Source organism: Carassius auratus, chromosome 27, assembly GCF_003368295.1.
Source record: "Carassius auratus strain Wakin chromosome 27, ASM336829v1, whole genome shotgun sequence".
Taxonomy (NCBI): domain Eukaryota; kingdom Metazoa; phylum Chordata; class Actinopteri; order Cypriniformes; family Cyprinidae; genus Carassius; species Carassius auratus.
In genome coordinates, this window is record NC_039269.1 from 24,568,834 (window position 1) to 24,596,199 (window position 27,366).

At 36.7% G+C, this 27,366-nt stretch overlaps 1 protein-coding gene across 2 annotated transcripts in view; it reads right to left on the reverse strand.

The window, feature by feature from the left end:
* Positions 1-100: 100 nt before the first annotated feature.
* Positions 101-27,366, reverse strand: part of usp33 (ubiquitin specific peptidase 33) — a 43,389-nt gene continuing 16,123 nt past the window's right edge. The window contains exons 5-25 of one of the 2 annotated variants that reach the window (XM_026206826.1): positions 24,519-24,671; positions 22,821-22,926; positions 22,662-22,731; positions 22,439-22,552; positions 22,254-22,332; positions 16,654-17,056; positions 14,736-14,867; positions 11,906-12,018; positions 11,282-11,305; positions 9,351-9,523; positions 8,521-8,591; positions 8,288-8,321; positions 8,159-8,204; positions 7,508-7,688; positions 7,078-7,204; positions 5,716-5,885; positions 5,213-5,294; positions 5,017-5,125; positions 2,923-3,025; positions 2,663-2,731; positions 101-1,277 (exon numbers count right to left, since the gene is read on the reverse strand). In XM_026206826.1, coding sequence (XP_026062611.1) covers positions 1,120-1,277; positions 2,663-2,731; positions 2,923-3,025; positions 5,017-5,125; positions 5,213-5,294; positions 5,716-5,885; positions 7,078-7,204; positions 7,508-7,688; positions 8,159-8,204; positions 8,288-8,321; positions 8,521-8,591; positions 9,351-9,523; positions 11,282-11,305; positions 11,906-12,018; positions 14,736-14,867; positions 16,654-17,056; positions 22,254-22,332; positions 22,439-22,552; positions 22,662-22,731; positions 22,821-22,926; positions 24,519-24,671 — 2,517 coding nt within the window. In that variant the 3' untranslated portion in view covers positions 101-1,119. The remainder of the gene's footprint in view (positions 1,278-2,662; positions 2,732-2,922; positions 3,026-5,016; positions 5,126-5,212; positions 5,295-5,715; positions 5,886-7,077; positions 7,205-7,507; positions 7,689-8,158; positions 8,205-8,287; positions 8,322-8,520; positions 8,592-9,350; positions 9,524-11,281; positions 11,306-11,905; positions 12,019-14,735; positions 14,868-16,653; positions 17,057-22,253; positions 22,333-22,438; positions 22,553-22,661; positions 22,732-22,820; positions 22,927-24,518; positions 24,672-27,366) is intronic. The other variant, XM_026206827.1, reaches the window with a different exon arrangement.

Here is a 27,366-nt window from a genome sequence, read left to right on the forward strand (position 1 = left end):
TGTACTACCTGGATGTGTTTTTGTGAAATGAATCCATTCACAAAGCAATTTAACAAATATTAATATCTTACATTTCAGAACATAGGAATGATGACAAATATTGACAGCATAAGTTTCTGATTTAATAGTAGCCACTCAGATACATTTTTCATCTCTGCGGACAATTAATATTGAAAAAAGACATCACATCCTTTTATACATTAAATAATGTCTTGAATGTACACATGTGAGGCAGCAGGATTTAATTGATCTGATTTTTTCTATTACATAGCATTTTTAAACAAGACAGCCTTCGATGTGTTCAAATGTGCGCCTTATTGTATGCATCTCCAATTCTCCATGCAACCCTATGCAACACAAATAAAAATGAGGATTGATTTTCTTGCCAGCATAATGTGCCACATCATTCCTATTAGCGTGCATTCTGCTTAGATTTAGCTAGTCGAATCATTTCCGAACAAAGAAAACATCCATGAATACCAGAATAATCATACCCCTCTGGAATAAATAACATTTAGTGCAGAAATGTGTGTTCTTGAAGTACTAGTACATTCAAATACATATCGAACATCAGAGCTGAAGCATGCACGCTTTTGAATCTACAGTACAGTGCAAAACAAAATGTTCTTTCCTGAGACTACGTAGCATTTAGTATCCCTTCATACCCAAAACATCGAAGTTCTCATCCACGAAGACAACATATTCTTTCACTTTCTTAATTGAGGCAGTGCCTCAAAAAGGTCTACAGATGCAGTGGAATTCATTTTCGGTGTACACAAATCATGGGCCATTAGGTTTGGGCGAAGCAAAATCATGAACACAGTTGCACATAGAAATCAAATGCATTAATGGACGGGGAAACTGCGTCTTGAGTCTAATTGGCTTCTAGTGTCAAGAGGAAATATGCACGATATATACAAATATAAAGCACACTGGAGGACTATTAATCCATCCATCTGCTATAAAGAACAGTCATAAAGGGTACAGAGAGTGTGGGAGAAGTGTGTATGCTGAGTTGCAGCTGTAAGGTCCTTTGCTCGAATGCTTGAAAGCAAGAGTGAAGTGCAAAATAATAAGTGTTTCTCAGCCCCCTCGCGGTCCAGCAGCATCGCAGCACAACTACACGGAGCGTGTCTCCACTTCGATCTTCTCCTCTGCCTGGGAAGTTTCGGTCTCCTGATGGCTGACACTGGGCCGCACGGTCACCACCGGCCCTCCTCCGTGAATGGAATGGAGGAAGTTCCAGGTCTCTTCAGATATCTGACCTGAATCGGCACCTGTTAAAGCAGGAAAGAAGCAAAACCCATGTTTTTTGAGCAAATGTGTTAATGATCAGTACTTGAAACAAGCAGGTACACTGCTGAATTTTAATTCCGAGAGCTCTCTGACCCTGCCATAGACAGCAAGGGTTTTACCACGATCAAGGTCCTGAAACATAGTAAAAAATAATCCAAGTGACATCAACAGTTCAACCTTAATTTTACGAAGCTACGAGAATACTTTTTGTGTGCAAAGAAAACAAAAATAATGACTTTATTCAAAAATTAAATCTCCTCCCTAGTTCCATTTTGGAAAGTATCATGATATATGCGCATTTTGATCTGAACGATGCTGTTCAGTGTCGGCATCACTATGCGGATAAGTTGTTTACATTCAGATCAAAGTGTTGACAACGTAAACAATGTATCCACATGGTGATGCTGACACTGAACAGCATATGTTGTTTATGTTCGGTGGATACTCTCCAAAATGGTGCCAGGGTAATTCGCAGGAGACAAATTGTTGAATAAAGTCATTATTTTTGTTTGCACAAAATTACAGTTGAACTGCTGATGTCACATGGATTATTTTAACAATGTCCTTGCTATGTCTCTGGACCTTGACCATGGTTTGGAACAACTTGCCCATGAGTAAATGGGCCCATGACAACTTAAATTTTTAGGTGAACATTACTTTTAATAAGATTTGGAATAATTTTAAACAATAATAGGAATTTTATGGTTTTAGTTTTTGAGAAGCTTTTCAAGGTTCTGTAACAGAGTATGATAAAGCAACTGTTTTTTACCTTGAAATATCAGCTTATAGAACACTGACATCTAATAAGATGAATGGCTTTTGTTTCTTTCACACAATATAAAAAACGTCATACAGTTTCTTTAACATTCATGATGTATATACTAAACTGATAAACTAGATGAAGTAAAATAAACACTGCGTAAGTGCGTATGAGCTAACATGCCCTTGATTTGTGCTTATGTGAAAGTGCAATTAATCAATTACATGTTAAAAAAGACGTTTCTCAAATATAACAACTGTGATTAATAAATCACAATTAATCATTTTAGCCATTACTGTGCAGCTATATTTGAAACGTAAAGCTAATATTGGCCTGATTTACTTTACTAAAAGGATAGTTCACTCAAAAATGGCTTAACCTAATGTTAATCAACTTTTAAAATATTTCGAGGAACATTCAGGTTCAAACAACATTAAACACTATTGTACGTTTCATAGAAGAAAGAAAATCATTTTTCAGAGGTTTAGAATGACATGATGACAAAACTTTGGTTTTTCAGTTTAGCAAAAAGGGTTATGAATTTTACGGTGACTTAAAAAGACAAATGTAAAAAAAGAAAATAAAAATCCTGATGGTAAACATTACCTGGTTTTAATGTGATGTGTCCGTTTTTATTTACAGCAATCTTGGAGTTATCAATTAGTCCTGGTGGGTCTGAAAGATACAAGATCATCATCAGAAACACATCAAATACCCCAAATAAAAGAGAAAAGCAAACAAAATCTATAATTCAATTCTTCAAGAACTCCTTAGTCATCAACAACTGCAAAACATAATGCTAATATTCAATTTCAAACTTTCAGATACTTTAGACGTATCAGCAACAGGGATGAGAAATTACTTACCAATGTCCTTGCCTTTGACAAAGCCTTCCCATTCCCGGAACCACTGCATGCTGATACAGTATATCACCACAGGAGACTCCTCCTCCTGAAACGCCTTATTGAGCTACATGAAGGACAGAAAAGATGGGGAAAGAGAGAGAGAAAAAAAAGGGAGATACCATTACCTGAGTGTTTCTTTATAAAATATCATCCTACTCACTGCAGCCAAACAAAAACACTATAAACTGAGACAGAAGCTCTGTTCCAAATCCCAGTGAGCTACATTGTGGTCTATGGCTTACACAAGTTACTGCTTCCTATAAGGCACAGAAAACACAAAATGTGTTTTCGCATTATACTGCACTACTTTTCTGTAATTTTTTCTACATGAACATGCACTAGTCAGAGACTTTAATAATAATTTATTTATGTACAAACTTAAAACAATCTTAAACTACTGGCTGTATTTCACATCAAACACAAGACAACTGTAAGCAAATAGTGTATAATTAATATCTAAATTCTTATTCCATTTTATTTGTATTATCTAACCAATCAGAGCAGAGCAGGCTCACAGAAAGGAGGGGTTTAGAGAGACTTAAGCTTTGAACTGCTTGGAATGAATCGTTTGAGAATTGCTGGAAAATTAGGTGATATTAAATGCATATTTTGAGAAAACGAAAGCGTTTTTGGTACTGTAGATAAAGCAATTAATTTGAGCTTTTAGATGTAATTTATTTAAACAAGTATAGAATTTTAATATTAGCCACTTTGGCATTTTTAACAATAACAGGAAAATAATTATCAGCTTCAGAGCTATGATAACAAATCGATAGTAATCTATAACCCAAACAGTAGACAACAAATTTCATTATTGACTAATCGAAACTGTGCACTGTGAAGTAAAAACATTCGACAGTCATGGCTCTTTAAAGTAGGGAATAATGCATTTCTATGAAGAAAACGAATATGAAAAATAGCAGAGGTTACATTGTAAGCTGCTATGGGAAAGGTGTAAGACCCAAGCTGCCTAAAACATCGGAATAATGTTTAATTAATAATCACAAATTAATCAGTGGTGAAATTAATCATTACTTGCAGCCCTAAATGTCTGGTTATTAGATGGTATCACAGAGAATTTTAATAAGCACATAACTACATGAAAGTATATTTTATCAGTCATTTGGCCTCCTTTATTTGGCTTTAACTTAAACTAAGCATAGCATCTCTGGCTGAAATCAAGCACTTTTGTTCTAATGCTTTAATAATGAGCAAAATTTGGGGGGGAGGAGCAGGGGTCACACTTTTGTTCTCAGTCTGAGAGGGTATTGGTGGTGGGTGTGAGGTCTGTGTACACATTAAGAGGCCAGAAAACAGTGCAAGTGTCTGTTCAAAAAACATACATTTTACACTGCTCTAGTTCCAGAACTAAATGTACAGTAGTAAAGTACTGGTATGATTTTGCGTGAACTATTTCCCAGTACCATTTAAAGGGTTGCATTCCCACTGACCGTGTGTACTAGGACATGACATAAGCCGGTCGACAGCGATGTCATTTGTGGGCGGTGTTCAACAACATTAACAAATAAGAATAACGTTAACAGGAGGATGGAGGAAGCTGTGATCGGAGCGGTGGTTTTCTTGTGTCTTGCGGGTTTCACACTAATGGACATGGAATGTCGATGTATTCGTAAAACGATTGAAAGAACAGAAAGGACGATTAAGAATCTCCAGCGACAACCGGCAGTGCTACATTTGTTACAAGTCCCTGCACTTCAGAGTCTGTATATTTATCCATGTTCATCTTACTTGCCAAACAAGTTTACACAATGTTTACAGTATGTTACTCTGCATTTTCGAATGTGTCTGGCCAATCAATGTCTACTTACGTCACGGTAAGTACCAGTTGTGCTGGTTAGACCCTGCTCTGGAGTAGGAGCTAATTTGCTTCTCGAAAAAGGCAGTCTGGTACTAAAAATCGCACCTAGTTCATACGGTGTGAAAATGCCCAAACGTGGGTAACTCCACAATAAGATCTGGTACTATGAAAAGGTTCCTGCGATGTGAAAGGCCCTTATATGATCTCTTAATCTAGAATGTGATTGCGGCTCCTACCCGAACAAACATGTCTAGCTCATTCTTGCGGCGTTTTTCCAGCTTCTCGATCTCATTCTGGCAGGTGTGGCAGACATACAAGTGATTGACAGCTGGGCCGCCTCCATACCTATTAGACAACGACCCACCAATCAGCATTTAATAAGAAACTGAACTTCCACTGGAAGTTATGAAAAGAGCAGTTAACAATTTTTACCTGCTATACAGATGGTCCCATACATTTTGGGGAAGCATCATAACAAGGTCGTCAACAGACGAGGCTTTATTTGGTGGAATTCCTGTTGAAGAAGAAAAACAAGAGGTTTCAACCAAGAGATAATTAGTTTTCCTACTCGTATGACAAAAAAAAATGGGCATCTGTCCCCTGAAAGTCAACATGAAACAGTATGCAAGAAGATTTATAAATAATTCATAGGGAACCTCTTATATCTTTGTTCCTCTGTAAGATCTTTTCCTTCAAATTCATTTGACTCAGTTCACACAAATCAGATCAAGGGGATGAAAATGCTATCTGAAGAGATTCGCATTTATTCGTTGACCTCGTACTGCACTTTTTAAGTGAAAAAAGGAGAGGAAGCGAGTGAAAACAAACATAATCAGTGGAAAAGCACTTGACTTTTGTAATGCTGGTGGAATCTGTAATTATATCTGGTGTGGTCAGGTGGGAAATGCCTAGATCTTTATAAGAGTGGACCTCACCTCCGTGGGGACACAGGAAGTCATGGTTGGAGATGGGTCCTGGCTCAGCGAAGGTTTTGAACTTGTTCAGCCACTGGCGGGAGACGTAGAACTGCAGGAGGCTTGGCTCCATCATGTTGAGCAGACTGGCCACCTTCCGCCTCTCCTTCTGGGTCTCATCGTTACTCTTCCTGTTACACACACACACACACACATATATATATATACAAGTGACATCAGCACCATATAACCAACTGTCAAAACGTTTCACCACAGCACTGAGATTTACAGTCAGACTCAAGGCCGTTTCTCCTGCTCAACATAACCTTGAGCTTTTCTATCTACAAAACAGCTGCATCATAAATCATTGTTTGTTCATGACTATACCTGGAAATACTGGAAAAAGAATCAATAGGCAAACATAATTATGAGAAACTATGCAAAAAAAAAAAAAATATATATATATATATAAAATTCAGATGCCATCTGTGTAGTTTCTGCCATGAAGACCCAGTTATACTATAGAATTATAAATACAACTAAATACTTAGTTTCTATACATTTATTTAAATCAATCAATTTATTTCAAATTTGTATCTGTTTATTTTAATTTATTTTAATAAGAAAAGAAAATCTTGAATATAAGAGGTTTAGGATAACATATTTTTTAAAAAAAGAGAATACACACACACACGCATATATACCGTATTTTCCGGACTATAAGTCACACTTTTTTTTCATAGTTTGGCTGGTCCTGCGACTTATAGTCAGGTGCGACTTATCAAAATTAATTTGACATGAACCGAGAGAAATGGGTTTAAATAAATGCGACTTATAGTCCGGTGCGACTTATATATGTTTTTTCCCTCGTCATGATATATTTTTGGACTGATGCAACTTATACTCAGGTGCGACTTATAGTCCGAAAAATACGGAACATACAAACGCAACTGAAATATTGCCAAAATTAACAGTTACCTTATTTTCAGGACTATAAGTCGCACTTCTTTTCATAGTTTGTCTGGTCCTGTGACTTATAGTTAGGTGCGACTTATCAAAATTAATTTGACATGAACCGAGAGAAAGGAACCTCTACAGCCCCGAGAGGGCGCCCTGTGCAGCTCAGTGCTCCTGTAGTCTACAATAAGCAGCATAGAGCGCCCTCTCGCGGCTGTAGATGGTAATGTTTTCTCTTGGTTCTTGGTTCTAAATAAATGCGACTTATACTCAGGTGCGACTTATAGTCCGAAAAATATGATATTATATCATATATATTCATGTTATAATATCATTTTAAAGATTATGCTTTAAGGTTATATGAGGGACTTTAATAGAATTAGGGTTAGGAGCTATAATTAAATCTTGGTTTGTAAATGGACTTACTTGTAAAAGAGTACATATGCCTCAGCGTTTTGAACACAAGACTCAGGCACCTCAGTAACGCTCTGGTCATCAAACTCGTACCACAGCTGGTTCAGCTCGTTCCGACAATAGGCGATATAGTGGCCACCTTAAAGCAAAAATCACATTAAAAATAACTAACACACTGTGTTCCAATCAGAATCGATCATTTCCTGTTCCCACTCACCTATTATGGAATTAATATAAAACAACTTTCACTACCTGAAACCACTTACAGTAATGTAAAATAAAATCACAATAACCTACTACATTTATTTCTAAAATGTTCATTTTTTTCTCAAAAAAAATATATAAACAATTTATATTACTAAGTGTAACTGATGCAAATAATACACAAATTTATAGTAAGAAAACAAGATTTATGACCATCTCCCTGGTCTAGAAGACTTACTGCTGGCAGTGCCGTGGTGACAGATGACTGACAGCAGGTCATAGGTGGTGGTCTGGGCGGAGCAGTCCTTGGCCAGGAAGGGCTGCATTTCGAGGCCTTCCAAAGGGAAGGACACATGAGTGCTGATTTTGGTGGAGAACATAAGCTCATGTCTGAAGCGCTTGAGATGAATGCACAGAATCTGTTGGGGAGGCAGAATTTCAACGAAGCAGAAAATCACATTTTGCAGACGGTTTCCAACAATAAAAACCTGCCATGCAGGTTTTTGATCATGGTGGCCCAGTAAAAAGACGTACTGAAGAATAAGCAGATCTAACGACTCCCATAAGATGGCTGCTCTTGCCATTACAGGTCCCTGAGCATATTTACCAGACAGACGGAGGCCGATATTATTTTGAAGGCATTCTTAGTCTCACTCCAAACATAAATCCACTGGATGTAGGAAACAGATGACTCACCAGACCTTATTACCCATTATATTTCTATTATTGCTCAAAGGCCCAGGTTTTGTGTTCCTTTCAGACAGACTTGGTACAAGGCCAATACATTGTAGACTTCCTTTGTAAATCTGATGTCTTTTCAAACTCTGAAAAATACAAATGTGGTGCCTAACCCTGTGTAATAACCTCAATAGCTCATCTGTGTACCTACCTCTGGCAAACTCTGAACTTTGCAGAATTTGACTCCATTGCGTAACCTGAAACAACCAAAGAGTTAACACATTAACACTTACATTTCTGCAACCATCATCTTCAATAAGTTCTCCAAGTTCATACTCACTTCTTGCATTTCTCACAGCTGTACATGTTGTCTCCTGAAAAAATAACAACAACACACAACCAGTAAGAATTACACTACTGATATGTTAAATATTAAAACCAAATGCCATGAAGATCCATATTCATCTTCTTTTTCTAGATCTGAGACTCAAAACAGCACAATCATTTATCCAATAGGTCCTACTGATTGAAACTTCGCTTTGAGAGAGAAAGGAAGGGAAAAAAGGGTCAAACCTTTTAGTTCATCCCTTGCAAAAAAAGCAGCCAGACAGTCCTGCAGCGTGACCACAGGCCCCCAGAACCAACTGAAAATCAATGAGCAGAAATAAACAGTGAGAGTCAATCATTCAAAACAAGCATGTTTAGTCTCTTTATAATGATACAACGTTATATATAAATGCTTAAATACTTGCAAATGACTTTCTGGACATAATGACTCCGGGTAGCACTTAATTTATACCCTTATGCACCTAATTGTATTGAATGTGCATTTGTAGTGTACTTGAAATCCTAAAAGTATACATTAAAAAATAATAGTAATATACATTAATTAATTAGTTAATTAAAAAAATACCCTATTAAGAGTATAATCTTTATTAACAGACTTCCGTCAAGCTTAAAAGCAATACATAATAACATACTAAAGTACATGTAATTGCTTATAATTTAAATTTATAATTTATGTGTTGTTTAACATTATAATGAAAGTTAATATATTATATATAATATTTTAAATATAAAACGATTGTAACTGCAAATAAATTAACATACAAGTTCAAATAGAATTGATTTAAATATAGTTTAGTTGACAATAGATGCTTATCAATACATTCATATTTCAAGTGTAATAGAATAATAAATGATGAAATTACATCAAAATAAAGTACTTCAATCCTACTGAATGGGTCAAGAACACATTCTTAAATTCAACTAACTGCATTTTATCTTAATGTAAAATATAATATATTTTCATTTACTCGCAGCTCTTTTTTAAAAGTCTGCTTCAGTGTACTTTTTCACAAGGGAACAGTCTCAAAAAAAAAAAAAAAATGTCAGCATAACACCTCTTGATATACTCCATGACAAATGCAATCCAGCCTTGAGGAGCGTAGGCTTCTCCACACGAACCAGCCTTGACTAGAGCTGTCTGGTGGGAGGAAGAATGCAGCTTAGCAAGGTCCTCTTTCCCTGGGATGGGCAGAGAGATGTCCTGGAAGTTCTCCAAAGTCACCGAAACCTGAGAAAGGAAGGAGATATAACAGAGGAGCATAATTTAAAATGCTAATCTGTAACTAATCTGCAACTACTGTCATGAACAATAACAAAGCCATTAAAGGAACTGCAAAATAGCTCAAATGTCCATTTTCTTTATTATAGCTGATCATTTTTCTGTAACACTTTATTTTAAGGTGTCCTTGTTACACATTACATATACTTACTATTATAATATCAAAACATATGCATCATTACATGCAAGGGACCTGAAGTTAAACCCTAATCATATAGTGAGTCAGGTTGGGTATCGAAAACTGGTTCCAAATTTCCAAGAACTGGGTATTTAATAAGATGGGTGCATTTTGATTCTTATTAACGATTTCTGCGTTCACATTTTTAATGTGTTTTAAAACGATTTAATTACAGGAATGAAAAGAACTTGTGCCCTGTTTGCATGTTTGCGTACACCGAGATCAGCGGTCGGTGGTCACTGTGCGGGTTCCCAGTTTGTGTCTGTTCTCGGACCATTCTTTGTATTTCCACTGTAGAAAAGGATGTCCTGGTCCAAAACTTACTTCTTTCATATTTATTGACCAGTATGAAGAAAACATTACTAAAAATGACAGTATTTTAAGCGCTGCGTCCTTTTGGTGTAAAAAGAGACAGCACCCTTTAAACGCGCTGCCTGTCATAAATGTTAATTAAAGAACAAAAGAAAATCATTCATTGATCTTGACTAAATATATTTAATAACTTTAATCTAGATTATTTATAAAAAAAAATAAAAACAAAAAAAAGCATTGTTTTTAACATTTTAACTAGTTTCTGTACCTGAAATTTGGTTCAGTTGTATTTATTTATGCTATTTATTGATTTGTTTGTTCCTAATTATTACTGACTGTTTACTTGTATAACGCTTTAATATTTTCAATTTATATTAATCTAGTTGTTTTGTGTTTTTTATTTTTTTTTAAGCAGGCAAAATTCCTCTTGCAGTGTTCTGTAGGCTGCTGGTTTTTGCTCATGTTATTCAGCTGCAACAGAATGCTTTGTAAAAAGAAACAAAAATAAATGTTTGACTTAATTTTTTATATTGAATTTTTTATCTTATTAGAATTGAAACTAGGAATCTATGAGCAGAATTGGAATCGATAATCAAACGATATTCAAATGATACCCAACCCTGATACTGAGTATATGTAGTTAAGTACCGTATTTTTCAGGACTATAAGTTGCACCTGAGTATAAGTCGCATCAGTCCAAAAATACGTCATGATGAAGAAAAAAACATATATAAGTCGCACTGGACTATAGGTCGCATTTATTTAGAACCAAGAACCGAGAGAAAACATTACCATCTACAGCCGTGAGAGGGCGCTCTGTGCTGCTCAGTGTAGACTACATGAGCACTGAGCTGCATAGAGCGCCCTCTCGCGGCTGGAGAAGGTAATGTTTTCTCTTGGTTCATTTCTCTTGGTTCATGTCAAATTAATTTTGATGAATAAGTCGCACCTGACTATAAGTCGCAGGACCAGCCAAACTATGAAAAAAAGTGCGACTTATAGTCCGAAAATTACGGTAATATTACTCAGTATTTAAATGTATAATTATACTGTAACTAGGACACCTGAAAATAAAAATGAACTGAATACTAAAAGTATGATTATTTTATCAAATAATTTTGCACATGACCATCAAAAATTATATAAAATATATAAGATACACTTGTGTTCAACTCTATTATTGTTTTAAAGGTTTTTAAAAAGTCTCTTATGCTCACCAAGGCTGCTTTTACCTCTTTGATCTAAAACACAGTAAAAACAGTAATATTATGAAATATTTTTACAATTTAACAACTGCTTTCTATTTTTATACATTTTAAATTATAATTTATTCCTGTAATGAATCTTCCGCATTCAGTGTCACATGATCCTTCAGAAATCCTTTTAATATGCATGAAAAAACAGATTCACTTCTCAAGAGTTTAGTGGAAACCATGAAAATTGTATTTCTGTACACTTTGATGAACAAGTTCAAAAAAACTGCATTTATTTGAAATGCAAGTCTTTTGTAACATGATACACTTCTTTACTGTCACTACTGAACAATTTGCTGAATTGCTGAATAAAAGTATTAATAAAAAAAAAAAAATACCATATATACGCTATTTTAGTCAAGAGTAACATTATGACAAAACTATTATTTTTATCTCAATGCTCACAGAAACTCTCACTCCAAGAATAAAGTGCTTTAATAACAGCATATCCACACTCAGACCTCTGTGGGTTTTAAAATTAGGCACCTTTCTCTCCCAACTGAAGAATCAAATGCTTTTCTTCAGTTTGTTTATTGAAGTGAGGTTATTTGGGGGCATTTTAGGTTGAAAAACACACCGATCACTCACCCTGTCACAGGTCAGGCACTGAACTGAGCTGACAATGGTGCCGTCGAACACTTCAGAGATGATGCTGCGATATTTCCTCTGGTGCTTGCTCTTTGGTGGAGTGAACGAGGGTACTGTCAACATTACATATCACAACCATTTTAGAATCAATGCAACCCTCTACATTCTGAGTAAATCACTCGCATATGCGACTAAATGTTCACCCTGGGTGACTAAATGATGTCTAATACTAGCCACTGGCTAATAAATTCTTTGATTTTACTTGCCAGTGTGTGAGTTGGAGGCTAATTAAAAGTTTAGCACAGTTATATTTTCACTCGTCGAACAAGTGACAGCGCTTTTGACTTCCTCTCTCAATCAGGTGATATTTTTCAGTTCATCTTAATGGATGCGCAGCGCACTTGTTGATTGACATACCATAAACTTTAGTGTGAAGGCGCACGACTCGTCGTCGCTTTGCGAAAGTCTTACAAGTAAACACTGTTCTTTGTTGTGTTTTCCGATAAAAATAACAGAATACCCTTGGAACTCTACAGCTTTTAAGAACTTTGGTAGTTCTCCGGTAGTAGGCGGAGCTAATGCGCAAAGGCTCACCTATTATCGTCCATGTTTTGATTTCAGCAAATCAGTTCAGGCGAATGCAGACTGACAACATGATTAAAGGTGTCATATGATGCTGCTATTTTGTGTATTTGGTGTAATTAAATGTGCTTATGCAATTTAAGATAAAAAAAACCATTACATTCCATATACTGTACATTAATGTTTCTCCTCTATGCCCCGCCTTCTGAAACATGTCGATTTTCACAAGGCTTTTCTATCTGAAAAGAGAAGTGTGATGTGATTGGCCAGCTATCCAGCGCATTGTGATTGGCCGAATGCCTCAAGTGCGAGACTGAAATGTTACGCCTCTTAACATATTATGAAGCCTTGTCCGGCCAGAGCAACGAGACAAAAACATAAAAGCCATTATAAATGAGATACAAACATGATTTCTAGTCGTGTTTTCTTTTGGTAGGCAAAAAACAAAGTTTCGCTTTCTCAACGAAACAGCGTCACACACCATGGCCTTGAGTGAGCAGAGGCCGGAGGCCTAGAGTGAGCCATGGCCGGCTTAAGTGAGTAGGGGCAGGTGGCTTGAGAATGGTGCGGCAGGCAGATTCTACGAAGGAGCATAACTTGGTCTTGCAGCAACTACATGTGACGACCCCAGGCTGGACGCCGCTTCGTCTAAGGTGAAAGCCAATTCATGAACACCTGGGCGTTATGTAAATCTTCCCACATACTGATATAGATATGTGGGGGAATGTTAGAACGAGCCGTTTCAGGGGGGCGTGGACGAGTCTCAACTTTTATAAAGAATATCTCTTTGGATTTGAGACATAAGTCTTTGCAACTTCACAGAAATTCTTTCTTCACCAAAAGCTTGAAACACTCCAAAGAGAAAAGAAAATTTTAAATCACATCATACTACCCCTTTAATATTCAAGAATTCAGCAGCTTGTTAATCCTTTGTGCATTTTATGTTTTTCTTAATATAATTCATAGTATAATTGATAGTGTTTTCCCATTTTTCACAGAAACACTAAATGACTAAAAAAAAAAGCACCACCACAATAAACACATTAGCAGACATTCTAGCTTTAATAGTGATCAAACTTTGGCTTTCCATAGGAGACAAGCCAAGTGAACGTGCAAATTCACTCCCTGACATTAGATGGCGCTTAATGAAAAACAGAAATCCCCCGGTACACATTAAATACTATTTGATCTGCAATTCCTCTCCATAAGATTTTTGTAGTCGCTGTCGTGTTTGTCATAAAGCCCTTTGTGTTCAGCAGATCTACATTCATCATGCCTTGATGCATCTTCTAGGTCTACTTACTTACTCATCATCGCTAGGTATCAAGTGTGTTTAGCAAGACTGTTTTGTGTTTGAGTGCCACCAAGTTATGTTTTACTGTAACTTTAGCAGCTCCAGGCATGTGTACAAAAGTGCCAGTCTCATTGGTCAGCCAGTTTTCAACGCTGTGTCTCAAACCCAAAAAATGAGCCAGAGAAAAAAATAAATAAAAAATAAATATATATATATATATATAAATATATATATATATATATATATATATGATTTAATACCTTGCGTTTTCCATGTTGGCACCTTTTGTTTAGTCACAAGGCATTAAATGTTGGCAATAATCGTGCGCGATATTCGTCCCAGTGTGAACAAGCCTTAACATTTAAATAACTTCCTATGATGCCACGTTTTGACTGACAAAATTGGATGAACTACAATAGGTAAACAGCTGTGTGGATGCTAGAGCTGGATTAACACTATATATTTCTCATTTTTAATCAATACTGCTATGGATTCTACAATCTAAAGATCAATCGTTTAGTCTATGCTGTTTTCCATTGATGCACAAACTTCACTAAACATTATAGAGGTACAGCTGCCATCCAAGAATCACAATGAGCTTTGTATTTTGTTTACTTTAATATGAAAAAGTCTCAGCTTTCAAATTCTCTCAATTTAATCACAAAATACAAACAATAAATGTGGTTCTGATACCCTTTAACATGGCATGACAGATCACTGTAGCCTCAGTTCAAGCAGCACATGAATATCTTTCTCTTTAGTAGTTACACCATGATATAAACCTGTATGAACATCAGGAGTTGAAATAGCACTAAAACATTTTTATTGGTTTTGTTTTATAGCAAAGTGCATCCTTAATTTTTCATTTCAGTGCATCATTAATTAATACATTTAATTAAACTAGTACATAACTCCTAAACTGTCCCGAACTGCTTCCTACTCAAATTCTGGTACCTTTCTTGTGAGTAGAGCTCAGGATTGGCCACACTGAGGATTTGGGGGGACTGCTGGACAATCTAGATGTGACACCCTCATTTCCATTTGGACTGTGTGGTCTGATGGTACTGCTGAGCTGGATTTCAGGGTCTGAATAAGGTGGAAACAAAGTCTGTCAATAAAAGCAAGCAAAATGACCACTGGCCACACTGTTTTTCAACTACTAAAATCTGGCAATAATAAAGGTATTTTGCAGTCCATTTCAATTGTTCAAAAAAGCTTGCAATTGCAAATTGTCCGTCAATGTTTGACATGAGTAAAAAATAATTAAAATATTGGAATGCAGAATTACAGGGCTGGTGCAAACATAACCATATCCATTAGGGGTGCTTTGATCAGGATTTTTTAAGCCAGTATCTGCCGATACCAATCTTTTTAAGCCTTCTTTTTAATCATGCAGAATAGGGCTGCACGTTGTGTCGTTTAAGCATCGATATCGCGATGTAGGAATCCAAGATAGTCACATCGCAGGATGTGCGATGTAGGCTGTCGTAGTTGATCCGTTATTCATTAACTGTATGGGCCAGCTGCTCCCCGGCCCTTGACGAATGTGATTCGCGGAGAGCGCGCGAGAGAGAGAGAGCGTGAGAGAGAAAGAGAGAGCGCGCGAGAGAGAGAGCGCAAGCACGAGAGAGACAGCACGCGAGAGAGAGCGCGAGAGAGAGACAGAGGGAGAGAGAGAGAGCGGAGAGCGCTTCAAACAACACGAGCGCTGTCTTGCTCTCTCTCCCTCACACATACTAAATCAATTGACACGATGGTGTCGATGTTTAAATAATTTAAAATGAGAATGTAAATCTGCTCACCCCATTTTTGTTTGTAAGAAAAAATTAGATTAGATTTCATATCGCAGAAAAATAAAATATTGCAATGTCATTTTTTCCCAATATCGTGGAGCCCTAATTCAGAATTATTTATAGTGGTACTCCAATCAGAATTTTTAGATATTTATTCAGGGCCCTGAATTCCATTTTTGAAAATGGGAGGAACTGTCCTATTATGAGGGGAGACTTTTCATTTGATTTTATCTGACCAAATTCTTTGATCATGCAATGAATTATTCTTTTTATAATCGTGCAGTTGTTGTACAACAGCTTATACACAGCTCAAGTGTGATTTCATGAGCTGTATGTGAAGCAGCCTTGTACGCCAGCTTCACACATACTGTGCTTTCAAACTGGAGTCCACTACTGATCCATGCCTGCTTACTAATACAACATTTATCCATTATTTTGATTTGAAATCCAAAGTCTTTTAAAAGATGTGTAAAACGTAATAAATATAAGTAACATATTCAATACTTTTTACTTTTTCATTTACTTCTAAATTTATATATTAAGTGGCTCAAGCAAAAAAAATTATGTTATCACAATCAATCTAAATTAAAACTTACCATAGACAGAAACGGTCAGCTCTACTGCCTTTAATTTTGTATTAAATCTTTATTACAAGCTTCTTTCGGTTCATAAAGAACTTTGTTTTCCTACCTCCATGAGTGTCATCTATTATTGCCTTTTTTATCTATGTGTTCTTTAAAAAGCCATATGTGTTGACTGTGAAACACAGCATATTTTAATTATATTCATTTATGGTGTAGTAACAAAATTTGTGTGTCAATCCATGTTCTATGTACCGCAAACAATGTGCTGTCACTTTACTTTACATGTGTAGCACAGGAAACTCTGTGTGGAAACAATCTCTGCACTGCTGCAGACGCAACACTCATAGAACTCATTGCTGGACTGCAACCATGTGCTGTGTGAATGCTTTAAGCTGTTAATATGAGTGCACAAAAATAAGAATTTCAACATGAGTTTACTGGAGCCATGTTGGTGTAAAAAAAAAAAACTGAAAAAAAGTAAAAGCCTGCATTTACCAGAATTTCGGCCCTGGGCTTTAATGGCTCCTTGGCTGCTGATTATTGGCCTCAACTCATTGGTCGTGTCCACGTCTTTATCCAGGTCGCCATGGGAACCGGCACGGTACAGGTTGTTGATGAGATTCTTCTCTTTCTGCCAGTCTCGGTTGTTTTGGTTCTGCTCTGAAATCAGCATCTCAGCTTCATTAATGTCTTCTGGGACTCTGTGGCCTTCGCTATCAACACGATCGCTGCTGCCACAAGACTCGCAGGACTGGAAGTCATCTGATTGGCTGTGGTTGTCCTCATCGGGACTGTCATCCATGGCCACAGCCTGGTTTGGGTCCTCAGGCTCAGGAATGGGCTCTTTGAGCTCCTCGTGAAGTTGATCCATCAGACAACGCAGGAACTCCTGGGAGTCCTTCATTCAGAGATGGATTTTGATTAATGTTTTGCTAAATAATAATGATAATAATAATAATGCAATTTATTTATTATGCACTTTTCTTAACCCAAAGCACTACGATTATGAGCATATGGGTAACAACAACAAGCATAGGTTTCATAACCTATAGCTCAACAACATGCAAATGAAAAAATTACGAAATACACACACAAAAAAAAACGGCATAAACATTCTCATTTACTGTAAGCAACTTTAAAAAGATAACGCCTTTGAAATTTTCTTAAATGAAATTCAAAGTTGGAGAATCTCTGATTCTGGCTGGAAGACCACTTTACATTCGTTGAGCTAGAGAAAGCTCTATGACCCATAGTTTTTTACATTTACTGTATATGCAGGCTGCTGGAGGATAAATAAGTACAAACTACTGCTTACTAGTGCAAACTAGTAAACTAATTAACTCGCCAAGGACCAAAACTATGAAGTTTGATTAATTACTCCAACTATAAAAATTTGGAAGTTCAGACCACAGTGGGGAAAAATCATTTTGGAATGATCAAAATCCAGCTGACTTTAAAGCAGCAGACGAATGCTACAGGTATTATTAGTTATCTTTTTAGTATAATTTTTCGTCTGAACGGACTTTAAAAGTTACACTTTATAGGTAATGTTTATGTTGCACAGGTCAATATTGCAGTATCTTGGACTCACACTGCCACCTAATGGTGTGGATGTAACCATGCAATATCAAATATTTATTGTTCCTGGAACACCTTATTTTATGATGCCCCACAAATTAAATAGATATAATGGCCACAAATTAAGAATACATTGCCATGATTTATTTATCTGTGTTTCTGTTTTATTAATGTGTTCCCTTGTTTTATTTCAGAAGTACAATTTATTTACAATTATGGGGAAAAAATTAATGGCCACAATATCTTGTGATAACTGATATATCGGCCGATATTTGGCATTTTTCAAATATCGACAGATACGTTTTCCTGCTTGCCCGATTTGTTTGAAGCGGGACTTTTATTTTGATGGCGCTGACAGCCCATTCTCTCTCTCGTTTACTGTTGTCGTTAACAGTTCTGTGTAATACGGATAGTAGACAGATAGAAGACTGTCTAATAATCAGATAGAACAGTTAAAGGAATTCATGTATACAAAAAGTATTATAACAATTGCTTTCATATTGTTAATAACAGAAAGGCAAACATAATACTTTCTTGTTTCCCTGTCAGCAATAAGCATTTAACATTTCAATAAATCTTTGAATGGCTAATGAACATTTAATTTCACAAACTTTGCCAAATCCAGATGTGAGATCTTGTGATGTGTGCACTTTAATCCTGCATGGTCGCATATTCTCTGTGTTACAGTTGGTCCATGTGAATTGAATGCTTTAAACTTTGAACTTAAGGGAGCTCTTGATCGTTAATTCTTGCGTTGTAATGCAGCTCTTGCAAATTCAACTTTTTTGATCATTATCTGTCATTTTGAAGCTTAAGTTACATAACATTTTTCTTTAATTTTTATTTGCCTAACTATCGAGCTGACCCTTTAGACGCAATAATCCCACTCTGTTTCTCTCCTGTTTTTTGTTTGTTTGTTTTTTTTAATGGTGGGTGTTTACGCAGTTGGTTATAGCAGTGCTGACTGGGGAGAACGGAGGTGCGCTCACTCTATTGGTTAGTAAGACTGTAAGGCTGGCAGTCATGCATATGCTCTGGAACATCATAATATCATGTCCACATCGCAGGCTTATCAGCCCCCCCTTTCCAAGATATTGGCATCGGCAGTCAAAAAAAAAAACAATATTGGCCGACCACTAATTTTGTTCCTGTCATGTCCAGGTCTCTGTATTATTAACAGCTAACCATAAATTACTCTGTAAATGTAGCTTTCCAATAATAGGGGGTTTCCAAGATTAAAGTACTGATATATCGGCCAGTAAATAATGACTATTATATAGTATACAGTAAATAAATTCTTCAGTTTAACTTACCCTTTTATTATTTCCCCATTTGTCTGGTTGACTTGTCCATTAACCTTGGCGGTCAGATTCTGGCATGAGCACAGACTACCGCAAACTCTTTGACCACATGTTTCCAGGCATTATCAAAAGAATGCAACATGCATGGAGGCTTACGTTGTATAACGCAGATTAGCATGGGACCCCAACGCTATAGGAACAGCTGAAGCTTATGAGAACATTAGTCATTACTGGCTCATCCAGATGGCAACTTTGCCAACTGGCATTCTAACAACCCGGTATTAAGAATCCTGGTAGGCAAACAAGTTTCCAACAACAGGACACGAAGGCCATCGCTGTATTATGTCAATGCAGTACAAGGACAAAAGGATTCCTGGCTGTATTCAAATGGTGGTATTAATGCCCATTTCCCTTTATACTTTGTAGTATGACTTTAAAACAAGGCATTCATTGACTCTGAATGAATGTCCTCTCCTCTCATGAAAGTGAGCCTGAAAATGGGACTGATGTTTCCTACAGTCTCTGAACAGCCTACGATGGCCCATTGATGTCAACACTAATTCTCCAGACGACCTTCCTCTCCAGCCAGGCATGACAATGGATGTTTTCCAGTGGTTGGAGGTGATCAAACATCTAGAGAAACTCTGAATCAGATTATGCCCCATATAAGAGAATATAATCTCTCATCATCAAGAATAAAAATGGGTTTTCTTAAATGCAGCTAGAGGACAAAGTATTATAAGAAGAAGTGTGAAAAGGAGAAATAGCGAAGTGAGAATGAGGCTCTCTGAGATTACATTCCCACAGCGAGCAGGATCATTCGAGTTTGACCTCATCTGCCACTGGGTAAACTGAACAGAAAGTCCTGCCTCAAACTCACACCACTGGTAAACTATGTTAGGCTGGTCAGGATGAGCATGAGCCTATATGAAAAATTATTTTAATAAGAATTCTAGGGCCCTATGAAATCAGATAAATTTTTTCCCAAACTCTGTGTTTTATGTTTTATTTATTCTGGATACCAGTGTAAGTGTTTTATTGAATCAGAATAACCAAAATGCATATTTGATCAACTAAATTCATGAAACATTAACAATTTAATTATAAATTTTTTCTGTATTCTGTGTTTTAAGATCTAATACAAATTCACCATTAAAAACTGTGGTAATATCGACATCCAGCGCCATTGTGCTTTGGCTGTCCTGAGTCCCAGTTTGCGGACTTTTCACAATCCCACCCCCCTCTCTCTCTCGCCCACTTCACTTCCTGGCGACCTATACTGTCCTATCTAAATAAAGGCATAAAACACCATAAAAAAAAAGATAAAAAAAAAGAAAAACTGTGGTAATTACATGACCTCATTAAACAACAATTTAATCAAGCTTTTAAAATGTAATCACATGAAACAACAATTACCTTAAAATAAACTGAACTATGTCAAAAAAATTCTGCACAAAAGACATTTACTCTATCAATTAAAACACGCATAAAAATGGTTGGTATCATATCATTAACAGCCAATCATATTATCATATCATAGTCAATACTGTATATTTAACTGTCAATATTACAAGACAAAAGTGCATGAACACTAAAACATTTAGATTACCCTTGCCATCTTCTAACTGCTAAAATCATTAATAATTGAATGACACTGGTAAGTGTAATATCCCCCAAACCTCAAAATGAATATTGAGCATTTTTTGTACGGTACATTATCATGCTGTGATGCTTAAAGTAACTTGTAGCATTTAAAGAGCCACACAGATGGGAAATCAAAAATTACCTGTATTACAGTGTATGATGTAGCTGTCCATCAGTGTAAACAATGTGCAAAGTAATTAAACCAAAAAGTACACGATTTATAAAGTTATTGGCTTCTAAAGTAAGGAGTCGACTCTGAATCGCTGAAACGAGTCGTTATAGAACGGAACTCTGACCTGCCCACCCCCCCACCCCCCCCCCCCCCCCACACACACACACACAAACGCTCTGGTTGGTGTGAGAGCATCATGTCGAGGAGACAGTGTGTTTTTAATTGTAAAGGCAAGTTTGTTTTATTTTCACTGCCAAAGAATGAAAATCAGAAGAACCAATGGCTAAAATTAATTTTTACCACAATACCAGAGCAGTGTAACAAATCCTTGTTGTGTTCACAACATTTCACTGATGACTGCTTTTCTAATCTCGGTGAGTACAAGGCGGGATTTTCAAAGCGTTTGGCCATAAAAGATGGTTCATTACCAACTTTATTTAGACCAACGAGCATCTCCGAATCATAACGCGAAGTATGATTATGAAGTTACGTGTTTGTTTTTTCCAGAGCGTCTTATCAGTATGTGTGCTGTCTGCAGCCTGTCTGCGCTGATCGTCATTTACAAAAACGTCATTAAAATGAAGTGTAACTCCGTGAATACTCAACGAAGAGACATGAGAGAAATATTTATAGAAAGCTTGACATGTATACTTTAAAACTAAACAAGTGCTGCCGAAAACAGATATTCTGTGATAAAGTAATCCATATGAAAACAACGTGATGTGTGTTTTTCATGTCTCCCTTCGTTATATCTAATGTGACCACGCCCCCGCGCTGAACGCGCTATTCAGATTCAAACTGAAGCGCGCGGCTTGAATACACCCACACAGAAGAAAAAGCAGCGAGACTGTTCAAGTTTTTTATTTTACTGTTTGCTTCGCGGTGAGAGGAATAAGACATAATTCACCCCAAACAGATGCTAACGCATTGTTTACCGTGAAGTTGTGTGTGGAACAACCAATCAAAACTATGTCTGTTGACCAATCAGAATAAAGTATGCAACCGAAAGGTGGGGTTTAAGGAAACTGAATCTTTTGAACAGCTTTGCGCGAACCGTTTGGGGATCTCTGAGAATTGAGGTCATTTTAAAATGATATTTTGACAAAATGACAATTTTTTTTAACCTTGGATGGATTTAAACCTAAGGTACAGGACTTATAAACAGTGATAGGAAGCTTAGAATTTCCATCTTACTGGCTCTTTAAAGCATTTTTTGTGTTTTTTTTCTTCTTCTTTTTTTTCTAGATTTATTAAGACGTTTTTTGTTGTTGTTGTTGTTGTTGTTTTCTGTTATAAAATATAAATATAACTGAACGCAAACATTTGGACGATAATGTTAGCCATCATTTTTATATCTGTGAATCCCTAATGCTTTAACAAATGAATGTAAGAAAGCATACCTGTTGAGAATAACCACGAAACATTGGATTTACAGCCTTAATGCCCTGGAATAGATTTGTAGGAACAACATAGGAGTTCCTACAGCCACACAAAACAAGAGCAAAGAAAATTAAAAAAAATAATAATAATAAATACAGAGGGAAAAAATACCATAAAAATAGGAAATGGCAAGAGAGGAATGTACCTGTTTTGGTGCCAAAGGTCTGTGATGAGTTTCTGATAGCTCTTGCATAGCGCTGGCTTCTTCTCGGTCTTCACCAGACCACCACAGTCCAGGAAAAACTGTTTCAGTGGAGGACTAGAAGATAATCCAGAAAGAGAGATTGACTAAATCAGAGCAAAACTAGACTGAAAGAGAACAATTAGGACACTAAGATAAAAACACTATTGATTACAGGGATTTTTACCAGTTGGAAAGCGCCTGGAGAGCTGCGTTCATGTAGCAGGTATTGCCAATGTTCTTCAGTCCAGTCAGACCTGTGAGGAGGAACAGATCACAAAGGGTCAGACTGCCAGTGTGGAATGCAGAGCAAATGCACAGAACACCAAACATGAGAGATGAAGACCTCTGGTCCTCAGTTCATCCTCCTCCTCCGTCTCCATATCCAGGTCATCACAGGTTCCTGCTGGAGAAACTCTCAGCGAGGTGGGGCTCCCAGGAGCTTTGGGGTCCTGAAAACCAGAAAGACAATAGAAGAATATCAGCAAAAGCACGGCTTTTGCAAAAAAAAAAAAAAAAAACTGTAGTTGTGTGTCCCTAAACAACATTCAGAAAACCTGCAATCTCAAAATCAATTTTAATTCAATTTAATTAAAACAAATTTCCATCACCACTGATATAACTGACAAAAAGTATGACAAAATGTACATACTGAATTGTGATTGGTGTTTGAGCTTACATATATTTGCATAGTGAGACTGCGACTGGTCTTGTCTTCTATGCAAACAAATTAAAGCAGGGTTTCTGCAGGATTTTTAAGCTCAAATTTAAGACTTTTTAAGACCTTTTTTAAGACCTGAACACATTAAATTAATACCATATGAGCGGGGTAGGGCAATATCTATAGTACCATATAAAGTAACATAAAATTACATGTAAAAAGCATAATTTACAGTTCAGATACAAGTTTTCACAAAAATTAAGTTTTATTAAACGATAAACTTTACATTTCAGCCTTTAAAGTCAAAAGTATAAGTAAAAAAAGTAATATACTAATTTAAACAATTATTATCAATGAATTATTATATCAATTAAATAACAAATTAGTGGTGTGCGATATTTATAAAAAAAAAACAAACAAATAAGATCTCTCCAAAATATTCTGGGATTTTATCGATAACGATAATTAGATAATATTTTGCTGAGTGTGTTATTGTGCTGATTTCTTAAGGACTACCGTGGACAGCTGTTCATATTCCAAGCATTCTAGTTTTATGGGCATTTTTTTAAGTCAGTTTTTTCTAAAAGTGTGCAACATCTTTTAAGTCAGATTCTTGCATTTGGGTTGTTACCAAGCTAATTAAATCAGCATGTTAATGCATGCAGTGAAAGAGCGCACTCTAAATGTGCGAACACACACTAGTCTAACCTACTAGACTTCCTCACCTAACCACACCGATGTAGATGGGTTTTGTGTTTGCTTTTCACATTATACGCATAATATTAAATTCGCACATCATTAAATCTACAATTACAATATTATCACCGACCACACATATTGCACACCCCTATGTTTAGATTTTCATAATGCATTGTCTTCTTATTGATCCACCAGTTCACATTTAAAGCTCTACGTGTTTGAAGGGTAAAAACATGGGTCGATTTTCGCATTGTTCTGAACTGTGAACAAAACAACAGTTATATAGAAAATGCTCATTCATTCTCTGCCAGCAGGTGGAGCATTTAGTAGAAATATAACTAACCCTGGTAACCTCAGAACATAAAGCAGCGCAGCACTGGACTTTGAATGTGCAGAACTCATGTACATTCAATGAAATCACAACATTAGCCTATTAAAGTTTAATCGTCACATTCAGCCATATGTCAATTCTGGTCTTCCCACCACTAAATTTAAGACCTCTTGAAATCATAATTAAGACTTTCTTGTACAATTTAAGACTTTTTAAGGCCTTAAATTTTATACAACTAAATTAAATTAATCCCGTGGAACCCCTGTAAAGTCATGTTTAAATAGCAAAGGCAATGTTTTGAATATAAAGGAGAATTGCTTTGCATTCACAGAAAGTTGCATAAGAGTTCTGACCGGGCTGGGAGTCTGTCCTAGGGAGATGGGCTTGGTAGCGCTGGGTAAGTGTGCGTGTGGACTCAGTTTTCTTTCCAGGAAAACCTCCTTGGTACAGGCGTAGCACCACACTCTCAAAGTGGTCAGATTCACCGTCAGGTTGTGCCGTGTCTCCTGGAAGTAAAAAAGCCACAACAGAAAATTAGAATAAAAATCCCTAATTTATTATTCTTTTTTTTTTTAATGCCAGTTACCTATTTGCTGACTGTGAATCATGAGTCTAGTGGTGTAATTTTATAGCTTGCACGGGGCCGGGTTCAAATCCTGTTATACATTTTGATAATATCCCAATGAATATTACAACTAAAATCAACCAGTAATCACCTGTTTTTTTTATGGAAAAATCATTGGCTCTTTTTAAATCTTTAAATGGCTTTGAATGATTTAAAACATGTCAGATTCTACACTGAAGCCTTATTGTGAATGTAGCAGAAATGAGTCGAACCAGACCAAGTAAAAGCTGTGTGCATTGAAACACGAGAGCTGAATTCCTCCAGGAAGTCGTAACTCAGTTCGAGTGCCACAAGAACCAAACAAGATGACCAACCAACTTCACACAACAGCTTTGAACATGAACGCCACTAGAGCAATTATTTACAATTTCAATTCAAAGAAGAGAAATTTGGTGTCAAATTTGTTGTTCGCAATTGAAATGCAACGCTGGACATCACATGGAAACCCATGAGTTACTTACATTTACATTGACTTCCCCCCCCCACCTAGCAGAACCAGACTGAAATTCCTCAGGTGGGGGAAGGGCTTTAAACCTCTATCTTCACAGAAAGTCCTTTGCCAGATTATGCCAAAGAAACTGCTTTTGTACATATCTATGGACCAGAATGAACTCAAAAAGACTTATAAAAGAATCGTTCCATTGCTTAACTCCATATTCATTTATGTGTAACCCACACATTTGACTATCATGTTATAATCACTTATTGTGTATGTTTTTTTTTTATAACTATGGTATAACTATAGGATACATAGTCATGTCTAGTATTGATATAATCGAATTTTCTTGCTTGATATTGTCCTGACAATCATTTATTTGTAAAATATATCATAATCGTGTTATAGGAATCATGTCGAAAATTAGACCCTGCCAGAGCAGGAACATTCGGACCACATGCTTGGTAAGATAAACAAATGATTTACGACACCTCCGAGCCAAGACAATATCTGATTGGTCAAGACAATATTTGAGGCGTGGCCAACAGGCCTCTTTAAATACTTTGGACACCATAAAGCGATGCTTTTAGTTCCAGCCTCGCTTGTGCTATCAGTCAAGCTATGCTTTTTAGTCTGCTTTTAGTCTGCCTGTAGTCCCTAGCTATGCTGCTGCTATTAGCCATGTCTGTTTCTAGTCTCTAGCTATGCTTCTGCTAGCTTTTAGCTTCTAGCCATGCTGTTTAACCATCACTGTCCTGTGAGCGAGGTTCCAGCCTGCTTCAGCCTGCACACGCCTGCTACTTAGCCACGATGAGAAGGAACACAACCTAGTCTCGTCAAACTTTATTTCTTTTCTTTTCCGTTTGAGAGTTTCGTGTTCTGAGTTAAGTTTTGTAACGTCGACCTCGTCTGTGCGTTTCAACTTCAACCAGCCACACAACTCCAGCTTCAGCCAACGCCCAACAACCACGGGCTTCCCAAGACGTCACTTCAGCGACTGAACTTCCAGCCAATCAACGACCTCGGGAAAGCACTTTCACCGAGGCTCCCTCTTTCACAGGAGACGCAAGTAACATTACCTCCAGACTGTGACCTTTGCTGGTGTATCTAATATAATTTTAACCTCACTGAGGAACTCAATGCGAGGGCTAATTACGTGATTGATGGTTGTTCATGTCTATGCAATTTAACGTATTGCTGTGAACTTGGGATTCCATATTTCCATTCTCTTAAACTCATCTTTCCCTAACTTTCGATCTTCCTGCAACTTGTGTGAATGTGTGTGTGCGTGCGTTTATGTGTTAGATTAGTTTATATGTCTTAGATTTATCTAATAAAGCCTTATTCATATTGAAAAGAGAAGTATCTTGTGTTTTGTGCTTACAAGTTAATGCCTTAAACTGCCGATCTTGTTACTGTGCTAATTTATAGTGTTTCACTATAGTTTGGATATTAGTATCCAGCGCAGATTTTATGTTAAACGGCTCGTTCACTGACCAGCCGTGAAACAGTGATTCTGTTCAAATTCCCTTTAAAATCTTAAATGATTCCCTTTGAGCTAAATAGACCTGTTTCCTTTACATTATAATGGTGGAGAAAATGCGGGCAGTTTAATCTAAATTGTGAGCATAAACCAAGTTATTTAATCTTTTATTTTGCTAAAGGAATGAAAGCTGAGAAGCTTGCGAGACGTGAGTATGTATGTGTGTGTGTGACCTGTGACGTAAGCAGCGCGCGCCCCCTCGAATGAAACAGCTAGAGCAGCTAGAACTCAAGTCCGTCTCTTCAATGTTAACAGCAGTAAGTGAACTAAAAAGTAAACATCTGAGATCGTACAATAAGGTAGAAATTGAGCGTGTCCCTCATTTGTGTAATGCCTTGTTTTATAGCTGATTTGATTTCACTGCGTGTTCCAGTGTCTCAAACGCTATCTCAGTCACTGTTTGCTGAATGGAGCTAAACTGTTAGTGTTTCAAAAGAGATATAAATCGGTGAATAAAGAATAGTTTTGAGCGTGTTCCTCAATCTATTTATCAAAGCCCCCGTATTCATATTTCATATAGTTTGATTGCCAGTGCGTGTTCCACTGCCGAATCAAATTTGATCTTTGACTCCCCTAAGTTAAACATTAGAGAATAAT